Below are 20,768 nucleotides of genomic sequence, written 5' to 3'. Positions count from 1 at the left end.
GACTTGTAGTCCTTCCGCTTCCCGGCCGGCCGCATTTCTTACCAGGTCTTGGAAAAGAAATCGCGCTTGGCACGTACGCCCACAGACCGCCCGCCTACTTCTTTTGACCTTTCGGAGGAAGAGGAAGTGGCACGGATGACCCCGGATGCAAAAAGGTGTATTGTGGTGCCCACTTCCAGAGAGCGAGACGGTGGAAAACTCAACTTTGGCGGGTGAGGAGGTGGATTCCGCAACGGGGCCGCCGAGGGGTTTGCGTCGCTGGTGCTGGAGGTGCTACGGGCAGGCAGAGTTAGGCGCGCTTCGTTCAGCGTAGGGTTGGGCCTACATACGGGCTCCGCTCTCCTCCCCCCTGCTTCCGAAGTACCGTAGTTTCTTTTTTCCTCCTGTGGGGCCTTAAGAGGAGGGGATGCTTTTATACGGGGAGACCGAATTGTAGCTGTTCCAAGAATAATAATAATAATAGATGATGATGATACCGGGGCTTTCCCCCTTCCTCCCATCGTGGTGCGTGAGAGGCTTTGGGATGTGCTCTGAAATGGGGCTAACGACGGAGCCTAGGAGGGCGAGTGGTGCAGAGAGCGGCTTCCCGCTGCTGAGGCGCTGACAGCTTCAAAGAGGCGGCAATCCCGCTATGCGGGGGGAGGGGAGGGGAACGGCCTGCGCTTGTCCCGCGGCCAGAAATAGGCGGGAATAGGTTCTGAAGGCACCCAATCCCGACTCTCAAATTGGAGCAAGAAGTCGGGGCTCCTGCTTGGCTGGGTCCCTAGGAAACTTAGGCAGCCTCTCCGACACTATGCACGGTTCCTGGGTGTATGCCGTCCCCCTTGAGTGTGGTCTTGTGAGTAAGCGTGCATAGCGTTGGTTAACGCTAATCACGCACTCCGGTTACTATCTCATTTGATGAGTGTTGACAGGTTTGTAGATAAAATGGGACCACTGAGAAATGAGGGTGGGTGGGTTTCAGAACAAGGTTTGTGGAAGTTCAAAAAAAAAGTATTCGGAGGTGGGGGACGTCAAGGTGCAATCTTCCCTCCAAAATAGGCCAATGGGGACTGAGCATGCTCAGTGACTACCGAATGTTGAGTGTCTGTTCAGGGGTGGGGGTAGGAAGACATAATGAACTTGCCATATTGCCTATAATTGTTGTTTAACAAAGCAGAGCTTGTCATTGTCTTTGTTAGGAGGATGTCCCTGGGAGATTTGTTCCTGCAGGAATTTGTGGGAAGACAGATGAAATGCTGAGATGGTTTTAAGAATATTGTAATATTTATTGCTTTAACTAGGCTTTATCATTTGTTATTTTAATATATCAATTTTTTAAAAAGATGCCACCTGGGTCTCTTTCAATAGATGGGCTTTATATTCAGATGAATAATTTCTTGGTAGGTCTTGTGATACAGTGCAGTATTCAGTGTTGCCTGCGAACCGCCCAGAGAGCTTCGGCTATTAGGCGGTATAGAAATGTAATAAATAAATAAATAAATAAATAAATAAATTGTTAGCAGGACCGGTTGCTAGTGCAGCTGATACTGTGGGTCCTGCAGCAGTAAAACACTCATTCACAGAATGGGGCCCTTACTAAAGGTTGCAGAAGGAAGCTCTGCTGACCTGCCCCAGAATGGAGCATTTTCACTCATTTCTGGGATTGCTGTCTGAAGTGCTAGTACCTATTGTGCAAATAATAAGTCCATCTAGCAACAGAAACAATGGGAATGCAGTAGCGGTATTGGATACTGCCCTCAGAATCAAGTTAGATTGAATATGACCCAATTCTTAGGTTGAACATACTGAGTGCAAATATAATACAAACTTTGTTTAACGTTCAAAGTAACACAATGCTTCTGTTTGCATGTAATGGTGGCAAATCATTGGTGAATTAACCTATGATTTACTGTGGTGTGTCCTACTGCCATTTTGAATATGCAACCTTTAGTCGGCCCAATTGGAGGTTGCTCTGTGATATCCAATCATGGATACTGAATTGTAAGTTAATTTGAGTGATTTAACCCATGATTAACCCATAGTGTCTGGGTTTACACTTAATGGAACAATGTTTTGCAAATTGTAGCTTAATTAACCCATTTTTTTTGTCAATGCCTCTCTTATAATGTTGTTAATACGGTATCTAGTATAGCTGACGTTTGTGTCTGAGGTCTTGCTTTAACAATAACTGTAACAATTAAATAATTTCTGTTTGTAGCTGTTCATAAGACAATAAGATTTCTAGCTAACATGGCTGAGGTACTAGAGAGTGGAAAGAAAAGAAGAAACAAAATTGAAGAAGCTGATAGTGCAACTTCTGAACACTTAAAGGCTGATTCTTCTGTCATTGGAAATGATGATAAAACTTCAGATAAAACACATTGTGATGAAGATCAAATGGGAGATGGGAATGCTCATGGTGACAAAAGACCAAAAAAGAGGACCCACGATGATGAGGTTGAAGAAATTTCTGAACAGAAAAAGGTGACTACAAGGCTTTATTCTTAAGCAGAAATTGTGCATGTATTGTAGATATGTGCGTATTGTAATATATGAAAACAAAATCGTTGAAGGATAGTTTGAATTCTTACAGGATTCATATTCTTCCAGACACTTTTTCTTTGAATTGTTGCTGAAATGTGACTCATAGGACCAATGATCACCATTGCACATACATAGTGGTTTTATTTTGAATATGTGGCAGTGCAACTAGATATGCAGCTGAGTATGTAAGCATCTTTTGATGCTCTGTTATGCATGACTGTCAAGTGTATGCCTGTAAATTAAAGTGGTTTGGGATTGGATGTTTGACCAGTGAAAACATTTTAATGAATGATTGTATAATTTTAGAACATGAACTTTATTAGAACAAAGTTAATCAACAAGTTTAGTATTTAAACTAATTACAAACCAAATGTCTTAATTGTTATGAAACATTAGAATTTACTCCTTAAGATATGTAACACATTATAACTTTTAACAATAGTAAGGAAGGTTACTCTTTGACTTTTATCCTGGAGCACCAGGGTCAGCCTAAAGTTGTAAAAGTAAGGAAAATTTTAGAATAAAAATAAAGTATACAGCTGTTATTTAAAAAGCAAAACACCAGCTCTTGAATCATCAGCATCGTGGGTTCATGGCATATTTGTCAACAGCCAGATAATAGGCAGTCAACTAGCAATATTTGATTGATAAACTGACTGGTAGGCCAACCACTAGGTAGCATTCCAGTTTCTAAGAGACAGGCTATTGTTAGAACAAAGGTTTAAACTCACCTAGTTTCAGAATTTATGAAGTGAAACTCACTACCCCAGGAGGTCCACATTTCCTCTGTCACCTTTTGAAGCATTTTTATTTCAGTAGGCCTTTGGCTTGCATTCTGTATCGTTGTGCTTTTGCTTCCTCCATAAGTAGTTTTGTAGTTGAAAAAATGAAATCCTGACACTTGTTGTATTTTGGCTTTTTTTAAAAAAATTCTTTTTCATTGTGTTAGATCCAGTGTAGTACTTAGCAGAGTTAAGCTTGCGCTGGAGAAAGAGGATGGGGAGGCAAACTGCCATCCTTCCTTCCCCGTGCAGCTCCTTGTATTTCATGAAAAGCTGATAATTGGAGTAGTATTAGAGATGACCCAAAGGGAAGGGGAATTAGCAGAGATTGCCTTCCAGCCCCTTCTTCAGTGGAGAACTTCTGCTGTGTCCTGGAGACCTTGCTTCTCAGAATGACCAAGCTGGATTTACTCCTACGTTAATCACCCGGGGAGCATTCTTCAAGATAAAATGGTGGGATACATATTGAGGGGAGAAACTCAGTAGTGCGTGTACAAAGGTTTCATTGAACCTCATAATGTGAGCGGTGGGCTGAGAGAGACAGTGAATTTATCAAGCTTCTTGGATGAACCATGAAATTAGGATTTTTTACATCCTAACTTGATAATTTTTCCAGGCTAGGTTTACAGAAGATGGAAAGAACTTGGTTGAAGAAGCAAATAGAACAACTTTGCCAGACTCTGAAATAAAGCCTATTGTTGTGGAAGATAATAAAACAAATAAAGCATATTGTGACACAACTGAAAAAGGAGAGGTCAGTGCACTTAGCAGCAGAAAAGGAGAGAAGAGAGAACTTGATTCTGAAAAGAAAGCAGTGAGTATTTCAGCAGCAGCTTGGTCTTGATCATTGAGCTGTACCAAGGTGGTGACACCATTGTATCAAATTCAAGGCTACTCTTTATTTGCTCTTACTATGTTTTGAAACTCATGAGAATTTTGCATGGAATACTAAGGGCAGTATCCAGTTACATTTATTTGGTTGTCTACTTTTTAAAGAAGTTGTAAACTACATATGGCATGTTCTTTTTACACTGCTATTCATTAAGCTTATTTACAAGTGTTAGGAACCATCAAATAATGAGTTCAGATGGTGGTAGCATTCACACGTAATGCTAAACTATAATTTAGTGCTACATGCGTGAACAGAAAAGAGCCCGTACATTCCCTTCTCCTCCCGTGTTTCTGGGAGGGGATACAAGCCAGAATGCCATTTCACTTCAGTGGATTCCTGATTTGTTGTTACTTGTTCACTTGGAATTGTGGTTTAAAATAAACTCTAGATTGTTAAGCAAGCCAGTAAAACAACCCAGGGATTTTGGGTGGTCTTGTTTCTGCTCATGCATGTAGTACTAACCCATAGTTTAACTTTACGTGAGAACATTCCCAGTGACTTCCCTATGGCCACACCAAGTAAGTGCCTTGATTGACCAGGAGATTTTAATGCAGATTTTTACATCACAACCACACATTCTGTCTGCAAGCAGACAGGCTTGTTTTTGTTTCCAAGTTTATGGAAAGTTTATTTTTACAGGCTGTTGGAATGATCCTTCACTGTGCAGGTGCTGCCACCAATTAAGGAAGATTGTAGGAATGTGAAGTTAGAGATGTGTGGTTGGTGTGGGGATGGTGAAGTAACCCCCCTGCTATTCTTTTGGATCCAGAGATGCTGCATGCCTTAAGTATGAACTGAATGTATATAAAGCCTAATATTTTGTGATTAATCTTTTATTTGATGTTTCTGAGCAGCATTCAGAAACTGTAGCAGCACATTATAATAAGCTTGAAGAGGTTGGATTGGAACAACGTAGTATGAGTCGCATTTTCCATCTCCGAAATTTTAACAACTGGATCAAAAGTGTGCTCATTGGTATGACTGTCTTTTTAAAAAATTTTTTAGGGTGTGTTCATGTATTAAAATATTCAAACATTCACATCTTTGGAAGAATGTAAAAACTGCACTATTTGTGTAATTGTCTGGGGTGGGCAGGTCTACTGGATTCCTGAACACTAAATATGAAATCTAGTATCTAAAGCCAAATAAGTACTATTATTCACATTTGGTTCTGTACTTCACTTATTGGCATTATATTACTTACTGTTGCTATATAATTCAGAGAACTACTTACCGTTGCTATATAATGTTTAATTCAGAGAACTACACCTATATATCAGGAATTCCAGTATCATGGGCTGGAAAACGTGTGATTGTAGTCATTAATATTAATCATAATTTTTTTAATCAACCCTTTCTTTCAGACATGGCAAAGGTATATGCCAATTCAATTTATTAATATTCAAAGAAGACTAAAATAAATAATTAGAAAGATGAGAATTCAGTAATAAGTAACTTTCCCAACTTATAAGATCTGTGTTTGAAAAATTCTTACGTTGTGAACTAGCTTGCTTGGACTGCAATCCTGTATGCATTTACCAGTGAGAAAGTCCTATTGATCTCAGTGAGGCTTACTTCTGAGTAGGCAAGTATAGGATTGTAATTTCAATGTCAATTTTAATGTCAGTCAAAACTTCTGAGTTGGCCAGCATAGAATTGCACTTTTAAAATCCCACTAAATGTTTCAAGCAAGTGAGTTTGTCTTCCTTTTTTAAACGGAGTGCAATAGTTTGGTATTTAAATTACCTGTAGGATGATGCACTATAGTAAAAGGAAAATTTATTCTAAATATGGTGTTTATTTTCTTTTCCAGGTGAATTCCTTGACAAGGTACGGCAGAGGAAACAAAACATGACAGTTTTAGACTTGGGATGTGGCAAAGGTGGAGACTTACTGAAATGGAGAAAAGGCAGAATCAGTAAGCTTGTGTGCACAGGTAAGAATTCAAATGAATTTCATAGGGGGAATTCCATAGTTTCTGGAATAGAGTTGCCATTTAGATCCTGAGGTGGTATTTTCTGATGGCCTAGAAAAATCTGATTTTTAATTTGCATTGCCTTGGTTAAATTAGCACATCAACACGGAAGGGAACATTTCAAATATCTTTACTAGCTATCCGTTATCTCAGTTTGACCAAAACAGTGGGGGAATGAGGGTGTGCGAGCACTGGGGCTTCCTTGCGCTGGGGAGAATGATTGCTCTCTTTGCGTGTGGGTAAGCCCCCCTTTTCTTCACACACCCTGTCTCCCTCTTTCAATGGGGGAAGGAAGTGGGGCAAAGTGCAAGGTGGCTGAGTCCTCCTTTGTTTATCCTTTGCATGTCCTACCTCCTTCCCTCATTGCAAGTAGGAGGTGAGGCATACAAAGATGGCTGAGTCCCCTCCGTGCCTCTCTTTCATGTGCTGTGCCTGGGATAGAACTGAGCTAGTCTCTGTCGCTCCCCATCAGAAGACTATACTGCTGACTAGAATATTTTGTATATAAATCGAATAAATAATGATAAAAAGTTAGAGCAAAGGGGGCTAGTCCAGTTTGGCTTTGCTGAGCATGGGACTTTCCTATCCAGGAAAGCCTGAGCGCAGCGAAGCCTGGTCCCTAGTCCAAGATCTACTCAGGGTTTGTGCCAGGGAACAACTTCAGTGGCCATTTGATGTCATTATGGCCTACGGAGGGCTGGAGGGTGTGTGTGATTTGGTGGCCCACCCCAAAGTAGTTCTCTATCCCTGCTCTACAGAGAGCTTAGCTGGAGTAGCTATGTCAAGCATTTGTCAAATATTTATTTACAATGTTTATATACTGCTCCACACCTAAATAGATTCTGGAGCAGTGAACAATAAAAGAAGTAAGATACCATATTAAAAGTTTTAAAAAACCAATGCCAATAAAACCAGGGCTGGCTAATCAAGGTAGGCTTCTTGAAATAAAGATGTCTTTAGCGGGCACCAAAACAACGTGTTTTTGGTGCCTGCATGACTTCCAGAGGCACGGAGTTCCATAGCGGGGGAGCCACCACATTGAAGACTCTACTCTGGGTGGACTCCAACTAGGCCATATGTCCATGCGGAACCACCAGGAGGCAGAGCATCCAATCCGATGATTTCAGAGATCAGGCAGGTTGATAAAGGAGAAGGCCCTCTTTCAATTATCCTTGACCCAAGTTGTTTAGGACTTTATACACAAGTAGCAAAAGCTTAAAATTGGCTCAGCAGTGAATAGGTAGCCTGTGCAGCTTCCTCAGCAAAGGAGTTACATGCTGAAAAGGGGCAGCTCCTGATATAAATATATTGTTTTTAGGCTGTAGTCCTGTACACACTTACCTGGGAGTAATCCCCATTGAACTTAATAATTATTTCTACGTGGAGATACATGGGGCTGCACTGTTAGGCTGCAATCATATACCCATTTATTTGTGATTAAGTCCCATTGATCTCAGTGCAGTTTATGTCTGAGGAGACACCTGCAGTATTGGACTATAAGCCCGAGTTTATGTGCACTGGTGTATGACTGTTTTCACCTCAATTATACCTTTCTGAAGAGATTTTTCCCCCATTATGATTTAACCCCCCCCCCCCAGATATTGCTGGTATTTCTGTACAACAGTGTGAACAGCGGTACCAAGATATGAGAAACCGTGGGCGTCACAATGACCGAATTTTTAGTGCAGAATTTATAGTTGCTGACAGCACCAAGGTATAGTCTTTCTGTGCCTTTTTTGAAGTCACTTGTGATTTTTGTTGTGTTTTTAATTGGTATAAAACAGCCATCCCTTACCTGGTGCCTGCCAGATGTTTTGGACTACCACTCCTAGCATTGCTGAGTATTGGCCATGCTAGTTGGTGTTGATGGGAGTTGAAATCCAAAACATCTGGAGGACAACAAGATGGGAAAAGCTGGTATAAAATTTTGGAAATAACTAGAATGTAAGTGAAAGAAAATACTAAAAATAATATAAGTAAACCAGGCATTGTATTTTTTTTCTACATTAAAAGTTGCATATTTTAAACATTATATTTCATGGTTTTGCATAATTAAGTGGGGTGGGGACCCTAATTATAAAACTAGTTTCAGTATGACTTGTTTTAATGAAATATTTGAAGAATAAATTTTGTAGAAGGTCTCAATCCTAAAAATGCTTTTGGCTCTGAATCTCTCAGGTAGATGTATTTAAATGTGTAGAAGAGTCAGTGTGAGACAGGAATACATTTAGGGTCCCTTTTTCAGAAACTCATAATACAATGATGTTAACTATGCTAATATGTGCTATATAACCAGTAATGGATATATGAATTAATGCAGGAAAAGAGTTGTCTCCAAAATGTGTCTTTTTTTTCAGCAAATGCAACTTTTTTAAAGCATTTATCTCCTAATGGAACAATTGATTTTAGAGGTGGTAGAGTGTAAGGGGCTACAGCAGCCTAACTTTGAGGTTGTAAGATGGAAAGAGATGAAAGACAATCAAAACTCCTTGGGCTGGTATAATGCAAATTGTTTTTATTTTCCTATCTGGCATAAACATAAACTTTCTCTTGTATTTGTGTCAGGAACTTCTGTCTAAAAAGTACAAGGATCAAAAGATGCACTTTGACATCTGCAGCTGTCAATTTGTGTACCATTATTCATTTGAGACATATGAGCAAGCTGATATGATGCTTAAAAATGCTTGTGAACGACTTTGCCATGGAGGATATTTCATTGGCACAACTCCAGATAGCTATGAACTCGTGTAAGTATGTATGAATGAAGTATTAGGCGAGAACTGGGCTGCTTCTTGTAAATGTATATAGTCTTCAAGCCGAATATTTGCAAGCAGAATATTTGCAGGCTTGTATAATAGGAGAAGAATCACTCCTACTTATACTGATAACATTGGAGAAGAATCACTCACCCACACTGTCCACTTGAAAGTAGTGTCGTGTTAATTCCCTTGCCTGCAATTTCTAACTTTTTTGTTGTTGTCATGCACCAGTTAAGAAATGGTCAAGAATAAGCTCTCTCACTCTCTAGCATTATCCAGAATACCAGCCATTGGAATGTTGGAGCAATCCATAACAGATTCAAATGAGTTTGGATTTTTATCAGTTTGACTGTTTTTTCCTCCTAGTCTTGTGGATTCCTCTGCATATTGCTGAATTAGTGCTAATGTGTATTAACTAATATGGATTAGCACATTTGTGCAAGTAAATATGAATGCTAATGTGCATTACAACAAGTAGAATGAAATTCTGGTAAAAAAAAAATCTGATTCAGTGAGCGGATGATGTAACGAAAGACACCTGACAATCCACGAAACACAAATGGAATGGTTTTAACAATATCTATACATTCCTAACAAGCCAGGAAAGTTCTAGGCTCCTTCCGTGCATGTTCAGTTTTTCCCCCTCTAAATAAGTCACCAGCCCTTTTACCTATGGAGATTCAAGGAAAAGCATGAAGCCAGCATTCTGCTCACTAAGAAAGAGCCTGCTTCCACTATTCTAGCCATAACTGGGATGAGTGACAAAAGGAGTCACTTTGTTTTTAAACTTTATAACATTTATGTTTTTGTTTTAATTATTAAAATTAAATAACACAATTAGGATCTGGATATTCTGCATTAATTTTCACAAACCTCTCCCCTCCAGTGTAGCCTTAATGCATCTGGTCACAAAATTTCTTCCTATAGGCCTGATGCCTGTCTTTTTACCATCCTGAGTAGTCTACTTTTTACCTCTGGAAATGTAAAACCCAGAGTTGTCCCATTGTTTGAATACAGCGAGGCAATGCATAGAAAGGCTTGATTGCATTGGTCTTTGCACTGAGATGGCTGTTCATAGAATCAGGTCTTGAAGTGCGAGTACTACCTGTGGCTTTATGTTGGGATGGCTGTGTCCCATCACCAGTGCCACAACAACTTTTCCACTAGGCGCTGCCCCTTGCGCTACACAGCCATATTCAATGGTAGGTTGACTGGAGGTATAATGAAGTGACCCCTCTGGCTCCCTTGCACAGCATCCTATGGGTTCTAGTCCAAACATGCCCCAGCTATTAATGTGGGTGTTCTGGAAAGTAGTGCAGAGCCTCTTGATCTGCCATACGTGCTAGAAATACAATCAGAACTTAGCTACGGAAGGACAGTAATTGCACTTATGAAATTAAATGCCAGATTTATAGCACTGAGCTATTTTTGTACTCATTTATTCTTTGGTGAGAATCAAAATGACTTATGGGCTCCGTTCAGACAAGATGTTATTCAACACAGTATGAAAACTCCACTCAACAGTTGAGTTTTTAGGAACAACATGCTCTAATTCCAAACAACATGCTCTAACTCCACCGTTGTGTGACTGTGGGCTACCACGGAGTTGAGTAAAATCCATTGCAATGTTTGACATTGCAATGGATTTTACTCCCTCCTCCCCCGGTCCTCCCATCAGTCATGGCTGTAAAAAACTAATCCTGGTGGCTCTCCTAGAGTGGCACTCACTCCTTTTGCTGCTCTTTTCAGGGAACTCTGCAGCCAGTGGGAAAAGTCAACTCCATGGAGCTGGCCACACAACATGCAACACAGTGGTTGTGCAGGAACTCTGCACAGCATGGATGTTCTGCATAGAGTGTTTTCCAAAATAACTCCACCAATGTGTGGAGTTTTCCCTTCAGACATCACATTTCTCAATGGTGGTGTAGAAACTCCCCTGTGGAATTCTAAAACCACCACTGAGAAATGTGTTGTCTGAACTGTGCCATGGTGAAATAATTTGAGTGATATATTTGGCAAAGAGGAAGATCTATTATTATTCCAACAGTACTTGGACAGGATTCTATCATTTTTTTGATGTGTCTGGTTTCTTTAATGATTAGTGATCTTTGGCCAGGTCATATTGTTGTGCTTCATTTTCATCAAACAATTAGGAGCTTTAATAGCCTTGGTTTTGTGGGTTTAAAAAACTTAATTCTATCAATTTTTGTATGTTGCCATAGAAAACGCCTTGAAGCTTCACAGACAGACACATTTGGAAATGAAATATATACAGTCAAGTTCCAGAAGAAGAATGGAGATTATCCCTTGTTTGGCTGCAAGTATGAGTTTAACTTGGAAGGCGTGGTTAATGTCCCAGAGTTCCTGGTCTATTTCCCATTGCTAGTAGAGTAAGTTCTTATTTTTTTAACCTTTATTTTGTTTTTAATTTAAAAATGGTTGCTAGTGGTGCCTTCTTTTGGCTTTTTACATCCATGAGATGGGTAATGTGAGTTTGGTCCTTGATAGCCTATGCATCTGATAACTTCATACCTCCCTTCTGCTTTCTTTTTCCTTATGTTTGCAATTTGGGCAGGACCTGACATTGATGCTAAAGCTAGTGTGCTTGGTTCTATATGGAGATGTGAAGGCCTGTAAAAAAAAAAAAAAACTCAGAAAAATGTGGGGTAGGGTGGGAAATGATTCAGTTAGATTTCTTTTTTTCAAAGTCCATTTTTATTTATTTCTGAAATATTGGAAAAGTAGAACAGCTTTGGATTATGAAATATCTCCTTTTGGAATAATATATTTAAAACTAGGCATTTTTATATTGTTACCTGGCATTGACTCCCCCAAAGATTTCTGAAAACTATGTAGTAAGACTTTTATAGAAAGGCTAAAGGTGTGAAATTCCTGGAAAAAATGAAGTTGTGGGGAAAACATTTTTTATCCTCTCTGTAAGATTCTCAGCATAGTTATTTCTTTCATTCCTTATTAAGATTATTGTTCTAATGTATTTTTACTAATAAACATTTAGGGATGCTCCAAATTATGCTCAATTTCCCAGCATGTGAGTAGAGCCATGACATCATAATATGGAAAAACGGAGTATAGAGTCCTGCGTTTCCGGGCTTGTTCTGGTAAAATGCTGTAGCAGTAATTAATATTCTAAACTGAAGCCCATATTTTAAAGAAACTGTAGAGTTACCTTGTCACTGCCATCAGATGTGACGGAACAGCATGTGAGTTATCCCACTTATTTTCTTTTTTTTAAAAAAGCCACTTTGAGGCTTCAGTCTATGGAACTCACTTCCACAGGTTTTTTTTTTTTAAAAAAATGTTCTCAGTTAAACTACAACAATAGGGAACACTGCCTCAGCTATAAAATCTTTTAACTGCTGCCACTAGAATAAACAGTTTCTACCTAAAGGAACTCCGTAGTCTGGTTCTTATCACATAAACAACTAGAGACAACCTTTCAAAATGAATAAAAAAACAAGATGCTCATTAATGGAAATTATTTACAAAAGTGAATAAAATGCCACTCTTCAAATAATAGGTTGAGATTTTTTTAAGTTTTTAAGTTAAATATAGCTGCTTACTATTCCTAATAGGTGAGAGAATCTTTTCCAGCTAAATAAAATCTCAATAGTTTTTCCTTGTGACCAGGTTTCCCTAAACTTCACTCCACAAAACAGTAATCAGATCAGGAATTTCCCTATACTTTCTTAGGAACAGATGCTGTACACCCGCCTTCCTCTGCTTCCAGTTGTTCCTGCTTCTTCTGGCTTCTAGGATGTTTCAGATGTTTCAGAGACTATTTGCTGAAACTCTCTCTGGTCAGACATAAAATCGAAACCTAAAATGTATCATGTATAATTTGCTCATAGAATTATCATGTTTGGTATATTAAATTTTAAAAATATAGGTTATTCAGACAATAATTACAAATGTACCAAGCAAGTTTGCTTTTAAAAGCTTTTAATTTCAATGATAATTTTATGAGCAGAACAAGTTATACATATCATTTATATTCCTAATGCAGCTTTGACCCAACCTGGTGTTCTCCAGATGTTTTAGATTTCATTCCTGACCATTGGCCACAGTTCCTAGGGCTGATGGGAGCTGAAGTCCAAAACATCCAGAGGGTACCAAGTTGGGGAAGGCTATCCTAAAACCACAAAGAGACTTTGGATTTGTAAAGAGCGCCTACAAAATAAATTCTGCTTGTTTTTTTAATTTCTCCCCAACAATTCCATTTTTTTCTGACCCCCCCCCTCCAGGGAAAAAGTGATTTCCCCCTGTGGCTTCAAAATTTTCAGAATTTTGCATCTCTAGTTCTAAAGCCCCATGGTGAACTCTTGCCTGGATTCAAACGTTTTCTTCCTTATTGTGTGGCTGTTCTGTGTCTGTACTGGATCCCACGCTTCTCTGCAGTGGTTTGTCTGTTCTATGATCACCCAGGCCCTTCATAACCTATTAGAAGGGGCTTGCAAACATATCCATAGTTGTAATCGGATGCATCACTAAACTACACATTATATTGAGAGAACATAACTTGTAGTGGTTGAAGTACAGTTAAAAATATATTACTGCATTTCATAATTATGCTAGCTTTTAATATTTAACTCAGCTGAAGTCTGTGAGTATAATTGTAGTTATAGTTGGGAGCCATTAGCTATATGCAAATTGTCTTAAGATACATATCAGATACATTATACATCCTTTTGAAATGTACTTTCATAATTTTGAAAGTGGCTGCATGTTCAAATGAGGTGTAAGATGCATATAGAAGAATGGCTGCAATTTTCCTTCAGACCATAAGATGTCACTGTGATACAGAACTAGCATTTGTAAATTTAGATAATGCTGTGAGTTAGTGCTAATTAAACATGAATGTTCTTAATAAAATGTTCTCTTTGCAGAATGGCAAAGAAGTATGGCATGAAACTAGTCTACAAAAAGACTTTCCGGGAGTTTTATGAAGAAAAGATAAAGAACGAGGAACATAAACTGCTTTTACAACAAATGCAGGCATTGGAGGTTAATACTTAAATACATCGCTCTCTGCTCTAATTGTCAGTCTTGTCAACTGTTCAGCTGCTTTTTGATTAATATCCATTTGGATAGTGTATTTTTTGCTGTGTTTTATTTTTCTTACTCTAATATATTTCAGTGCTCTATATCAATATCGCCAACGTGCACAGAAGAAAGCTCTGCTGGAGTTGTATCACACGTTCACCTTAGACACGTGCACTTGGGAGAGTGTTTCTTTTGATATCAGTAGAACATAATTTTAAATTAATGTATTTAGAACTGCTCCATTTCAAGATTTTCGGCTTGTAGTGCTAGTGGGTTACATATTGTGCATTAAACAATACTAATTAAAGCATGATTGTTATAAATATAAAAGATGGTTATATGGGTACAGAGCATTGCTGTCGTGATCGCTTTGTGATTCTGCGCATACATATAGAAGGATGCTATACAGAAATCAATGAGACTAACAGAAGCTTCTTGACCAGCATATGCAGCATCTCTGCCTGATGATCCCAGAGGGTGCGCAGTGCAGACCTTGCTGAAGCTAAGCAGGTCTGGGTCCAGTTGCTGCCAAATGAAAACTGCTTGGGAGCCCTGAGTGCCATCATAGAAGAAAGGAAGGATATCCGGCTTTTAGTCTTAATGAGTTTTACCATTAAAGGCAGCCTAAAAAGAATTTAAAGATAATAAATAGAATGCAAGATACATGTGTCAGTGACACAATCCCTTTTGTTGGGGTACCCAGTAAATAGTGTTTGAAGTGTCAATTTTCTGCTTACAAGGTACAAAAATTACTGTGACACAGAAGAAATACTTCTTTTTTATCACTGCTTGCTGTGTAAATAACTTAAAACACTTGTGTCTGAATGTTCATACAAATGGGTACCCACTTATTTTTAGTTTACCAACCTATGGCTGTCTCCTTCCTGTTTCATCTTTTTTTCAGAAATATCCTGCTGATGAAAGTTCCAGGTTAGTCTCAAATAAAGAGGACTACGAGCATGCAGAAATCCTTAAGACTGATGGAAAAGCAAAGCTACCTTTGGTAAGTATGTGCTAAATAAGATTTCTACATCTGAAGCTTAAGGCCAGGTTTTCCCAAGAAAATTAAATGCAGACTCAGTGCGCTGCTGGTGTAAGAGAGAGAGCCACCATGTTTGGAAGTTGGCTTAGTCTGTACCTAGATTGCCCCTGATGAAGGAGGTTTTTATTCCTAAATGCACTGGGTTTGTTGATAAAATATTTTTCACTGGCACCTTTGAGAACACATTCACTTTTCACATTCCATCCTGTTTTGGTGCTTCATTTCTGGTTTTGTCAGATTTTCCAGAGACTTGCATCATTGCGGTTATCGCAATATCCTGTCCCTGTGCCCAGATTGCTCTGGTTGTAGCTCTGCAAATTTGAGATATTTATTTTCTCCACACCGTTGAGAGATCTACGCTTGTAGGTTTGGCCCACGGAACTGCTCTGAGTACTCATTGGTGGCCATATGTTAAGTAGTGTTGCTCTTGGAACAAGGGGCCAGTGGCAAAGCTTCCTGCATTGATCATAAATTGGGCCTCTGTCAGTGTCCAAAGGACAGAAGGTGTTTTCTCTCCCCACTCTGCTTTCCCTCCCTTTTGTCTAGTTTCTGCGTAATTGTGAAACGATACCCCTGTCAAAATAATGTGTTCCTAGTTTCTCTTGCGTGGCTGAGCTTTAGAGCAGCTACAGCGTTTACATGTAGTGTCTGCTTGTAAAGGCGGTAGCCTCTTTAAAGATGCTACTTTGAAAATTCTGAGCATCAAAAGCAAGAGGGAAGTAGTGTACTCTCTTTATTTAGTGTCCCAAGTTAGAGAAGGGTGGATGGCATTTCTGAAAAGATAGACTATGACTACAGACAATTATCTAAGGTGCTCAAGAATACAGAGGAGCCTTGTATATAAACGTATAAAATTATTTGCATAGAAAGTTTACTAGCCCACTAGCCCATATCATACTAATTTTAGTCATTTTGAGAATGTCAGCAAACTGAAAATGAAGAATAAACTGTTTAAATTTACATAATCTTGTTTCACCTTTTCTGGATTCATTGAGTGTTTCCCATAGGCAAGTAGTTATTTTCAAGCCTGCCATAACATTAATTAGCTATCTCTTGAGATAACATACTTTAATGTATGCAGAAAGTTGCATTGCATGTTTGCACCCTTGTGAGGATGCCTTCTTATAGTATTGGGCATCTGTAGTGGGATACCTGTCCAATGTTTATATACCTGCCTTAAGGACATCTTCAGAGGCCTTCTGTGGGTTCTCCAACCAATTGCAGGGTGAAGCGGGTGGCTACTAAGGAGAGGGCCTTTTCAGTGGTGGAATGCCCTCCCCAGGGAGGCTCACTTGGTACCTTTGTTTTGGACTTTTCTGTACCAGGTGACAACCTTTTTTTATTCTCAGACCTTTTTAGTTTTTCCATTTCAAAAAACTGTTTTAAGATCTGTGCACTGCTGCTGCCTGTTATTTTGATCTATATTCTAGTTTTACCCTGTTTTGATTCTTTTGAATGTTTTTATATTACATTTTATTATGTTCTGTTTTATGATACTAAGTCTCGTTTTGTGAACTGGCATTGGGCAATATAGAAATGTAATAAGTAAAATCAGTGTTTAGGTACGTGGTTTGAACCAGGTGCAAGCATGCACTTTAGTATTTGAATTGCAATTTTTATTAAAAACAATATTAAAATAAGTATATGTGTTAGTGCTCTACACACAGGGCAAAGATAGCATAGGGACTGTGTGGTAGATACCTGGGATGTAACACAATTTCTACACCTCAAAGAACACTTCTTCTTTAAAAGTTTCTTCATATAAAAATGCTTTTCTCATTACTTCATCCAGAGAGGTGGCATCTCTTAAATATCTATAATCAAACTTGCAATCCTTTATAGCTAAAATAATAATAATAAAAGTAGATGTTCCTAAAACATCTACTTTTTAAAAGTAGATGTTCCTTCTAACCCACTCTCAGCTTCTCAATGCGTTTACAAATCATACACTTTCAAAAAGAATCTGAAGTACAGTGGAACCTAGTTTCTGATACCTGAAAAACTTGGGGAAGAAATGTCATTATTGATAACTGAATCACTACGTTAGAACAGGAGGAAGAAAATTTGCCACTGAGCACAAAAATAAAGAATTCTTGCTGTCTGTAATTGTGACATATGTTTTGCTTTTAGGGAACCTTGAGTAAATCTGAATGGGAAGCAACAAGTATGTACTATACTGTTTAATTATTACTAAAATAGTTTAATTTCTTAAAATGTATATGCCTATAATGCAGCTTAACACCTCCACAAGACCAAGTTGCAAGTGCTCTATTCTCTTCCCCACCCCTCACCACCCATGTCCGTTTTCTTCAGCTGCCAGGCTAGTGTGTGCTTAAGAGCAAAGTTCGCAGGAAAAATGTAGGTGATTCACAGAGGCCTCTGTATTGCAGCTTTATTCAGTTTAGGTACTTAAGTGACCAGATTCATTTTAACTGCTGATTAATAGCAGTGAATACTGAATTTCCTGATAACTTATGTAAATCAGAAAGGAATGAACTAAATTGATAGTTTGATTGCAAGCAGCCTGTGAGAGCCAATTGAAACCTGGTTTAAATGTACTGAAGGTATTGGGAATATATCTGGCCTTGTATCTCCTTCAAAAGTCTATATATAGCATCCACTACATATGAAGTTGCCACATTAGCATGCTGGGATGCACTAATCTAAGTCACTGATCACGGAGCATAGTAACATTGCATGCAGGTGCCTTGGTGTGGCACACTGAATAAGTGCCTTTTGAATGAGATGGCAGATATATGGATAAGCAGCCTCATCTCATTCAAAACAGGCCGAAGTTGCACTTTATTTGCACGTATATTCTTATTTTAGATCAATTTGAAATGCCCATTAGCCCAATTATACTAGCACAACTATACTAGCACAACTTGGTGTTGAGCCGTCCTGATCCATTATTTCTTATTTAGGACCTAGTAGATGGTATTTTATATTTTTCTGAAGTCATTTTAACCATGCTTCCAATGAATGTTTTTGTTGTGAGTGTAATGGTAAGGCATATGTAGTCACAGATTGTTCCAATTAAGCACAGCCTGACAACTTTGGTGCTGGAAAATGTGTTTTAGCTTGCTCTATGGATTTCATCGTAAAAGGATTTGGAGGCCCATAATAGCTGTCAAAGCTCTAATAAAAATGGAGTATATAGTTCATTCTGACACAATAGTTCGGTGGATCTTGGTTGGTATGAAATTATTCATGGTTTTGCATTTTGCTTCACATGGGCTCTTTTAAGTAGTCAAGATCCAGAGATTATTCAGAATAGACACCAAACTGAAACAGCCGTTGTTTATGTGGAAAAAGGAATTGGCTTGCATCTGTCTCACACATTTGTTAAGCATCATGGTGATTCTGCTGCTATGAATTTCATGTACCAGGGATGGCAATCATTGTTTATCCTCACTTATCCTGGGGAGCAGCTGACTCAAAAGTTTTGTATATTCCTTTCGTCATATAAATAATAAGAGGTTGAAGTGAGTTTATGGGTAATCCTAGAATAATTACTTGCACTGAAGATTCTAGATTAGTTTAAGCCATTTGTTTTGCTGATGTGTTGTTCTATTTTAGAATTTAGGAGCCAATTCCTCTGTGGATCTATTCACTAAATACTAGAACTTAGCCTACTGTACAGTTATTGTGTTCACAAATTGTGAAAATCATGGAATGTGTTGGGTTCTTTTTTCCCTCTTGAATTTAAGAATGGGAAGTGTGACCTAGTGGTATAATTGTTTTAATAATGATGGTAATTGCATAATCACATAGCACCTGCATTGCCTTGATCTGTGTGGCATTTACCACATGTCAGTGATGCAACAATTAGCATGTATTATCATACACTTCTAGTACAGAACCTTCTAGACTGCATATCATTGCTTGATATTATTTATGGAAGTAATTCCCAACCTTGAAGGGAACATGTTTAAAATACCAAAATGTCATTGGGTATATAATGTAATCTCCTTATACATTGATGTATAGCCACTTCAAAAATGCTGCATTCCATTTTCTTTAAAACTGTACTACTGTATACAAATCTTTCCATAAACTTCAGGCACATTACTAGAAAGTGCTTGAGATAGTGCTTCAGCAGCTTATTCAAATAATATTAAATGCGTGGGACATTGCACTTGAGCTCTATTAGAATATATACTCAAGTTTTATTGTGTAGCAAAAGAAATAAGAACTAGGCACAACTTGATTTTAGTAAAATTTCAGAAGTGGGAGAATGCTAATGTCTGGTGGTTTTTTTGTCTTTTCTCCAGGTATATACTTGATTTTTGCATTTGAAAAGCAACAGTAAAAAAAGACCGCAAAGAAATACAGTTGATGTGATCTAGCATCCAAAGTGACAGCTGTTTTATATTTTTATGTTTAAGAATGTGCGGGACACAACCAAATTGGGCAAACTTACTTAGGAGTTATGGTTGCCTGTCTGTGACAGATGGAATATTTGTGTGTGTGTGTTGTATGTGTGTATATATATATGTAAACACATGAAATAGGAATTTGAATTCTTCTGGGTGGGATAGTTGGGTTCCTACTTTTTAAGAAAGAGCATGTTTTCTGAAATACTCAGGGTGTTTTCAGACACACATTTGCTACTTATTGACAGCTTAAAAACGTACTTCATGGCAGCTATCATAGTATGAAGATCTGCTCATATGTAACTTCCATCCATATGGTAATGCAACTTGCCAAGCTTGAAAATCCAAGGAATTGGGGATATGGGTAATTGCATTGTCAGAGGCTACAGATAACCAGCTCTACATGTTGTTAGAGCCATACCAAAATAAGTTTTGAAGTGGTCACCATGCAGCATGTGTTAATTTGAATTTGCCCATTGTGAAATATTGAACTGTGTAAAGTTGTAAACAAGTAAATTCTTAAGTGTTGAAATGACTGAGGCTGGATCCAGTACCCACAGCAATCAGTAGAGAACTTGCTGCCCCTGTTTCGGAGCTATATAAGTGGTTGTCTACTTTCAGAGAGGAAACCTTTGTCAAGCAATTTAAGTAAATGAAGAAGCTCTTGCATGCGTGAGTTCTGTGTGCATTAGAATGCCAGAAAACATTGCTTGGGCTTTTAATCTCCATTTCACAGTGCAGTATTTTCAGTGTTAAATAATTGTGGATCAACCACAAGGTGGAGTGGGGGAATACTTTTGAGAAATACGAATTTGTTGTTTGTGCTCCTTGGTGTGTAATTTCCTTTCATAGTATGTGATCAGGATTAAATAGATTTCTGTTCTGTACAACTGTTACGTGTCTGAGAAGTCATTTCCCTAACTGCATGGTTGTTTATGCAGAAACTTCCAAAAAAAGAATAGGATGTACAAGTAGCAAAATCACTGCTAGGATAACTCGCAAAAGAGATTATCCCCAGGAACATTGGCAAACAGTCTCTGTGTTGGAAAGCAGAATGGAAACAAAAAGGTATGACATTACACAGCGTACCCATGAGTATTTCTGTGTGAGCCACTCAATGGAAATCTCTTGGCGAAAAATCTTTGAACAGGAGGTACTTCAAATACATTAGAGGGAGTGAAGCATCAAGACTGCCTCGCAAATTAAGATTTTTTCACATGGACGTTACTTGGATATACACCAATATATGATTAACAAATGCGTTTATAGTTCTGAGTGTACATGCACAGCGATACATAATAGTACATGTGGTGAAAATACATGTTTGTAGTCATTGTTCATAATATACATTTTCT

General features: G+C 38.4%; 1 protein-coding gene across 1 annotated transcript; it reads left to right on the top strand.

Annotated features, from left to right (window-relative positions):
• Positions 1-122: 122 nt before the first annotated feature.
• On the top strand, positions 123-20,306 carry RNMT (RNA guanine-7 methyltransferase). The gene is made up of 12 exons (XM_063130534.1): positions 123-212; positions 2,201-2,466; positions 3,925-4,122; positions 5,055-5,175; positions 6,014-6,136; positions 7,774-7,889; positions 8,741-8,922; positions 11,157-11,324; positions 13,839-13,956; positions 14,900-14,998; positions 17,168-17,201; positions 19,312-20,306. The coding sequence occupies exons 1-12, from the start codon at positions 146-148 to the stop codon at positions 19,347-19,349; spliced, it is 1,530 nt and encodes a 509-aa protein (XP_062986604.1). The 5' UTR covers positions 123-145; the 3' UTR covers positions 19,350-20,306.
• Positions 20,307-20,768: the final 462 nt, after the last annotated feature.

Source organism: Elgaria multicarinata, chromosome 7, assembly GCF_023053635.1.
Source record: "Elgaria multicarinata webbii isolate HBS135686 ecotype San Diego chromosome 7, rElgMul1.1.pri, whole genome shotgun sequence".
Taxonomy (NCBI): domain Eukaryota; kingdom Metazoa; phylum Chordata; class Lepidosauria; order Squamata; family Anguidae; genus Elgaria; species Elgaria multicarinata.
The sequence above is the reverse complement of the archived record's forward strand: the minus strand, read 5'-3'. Positions and strand labels throughout refer to the sequence as shown.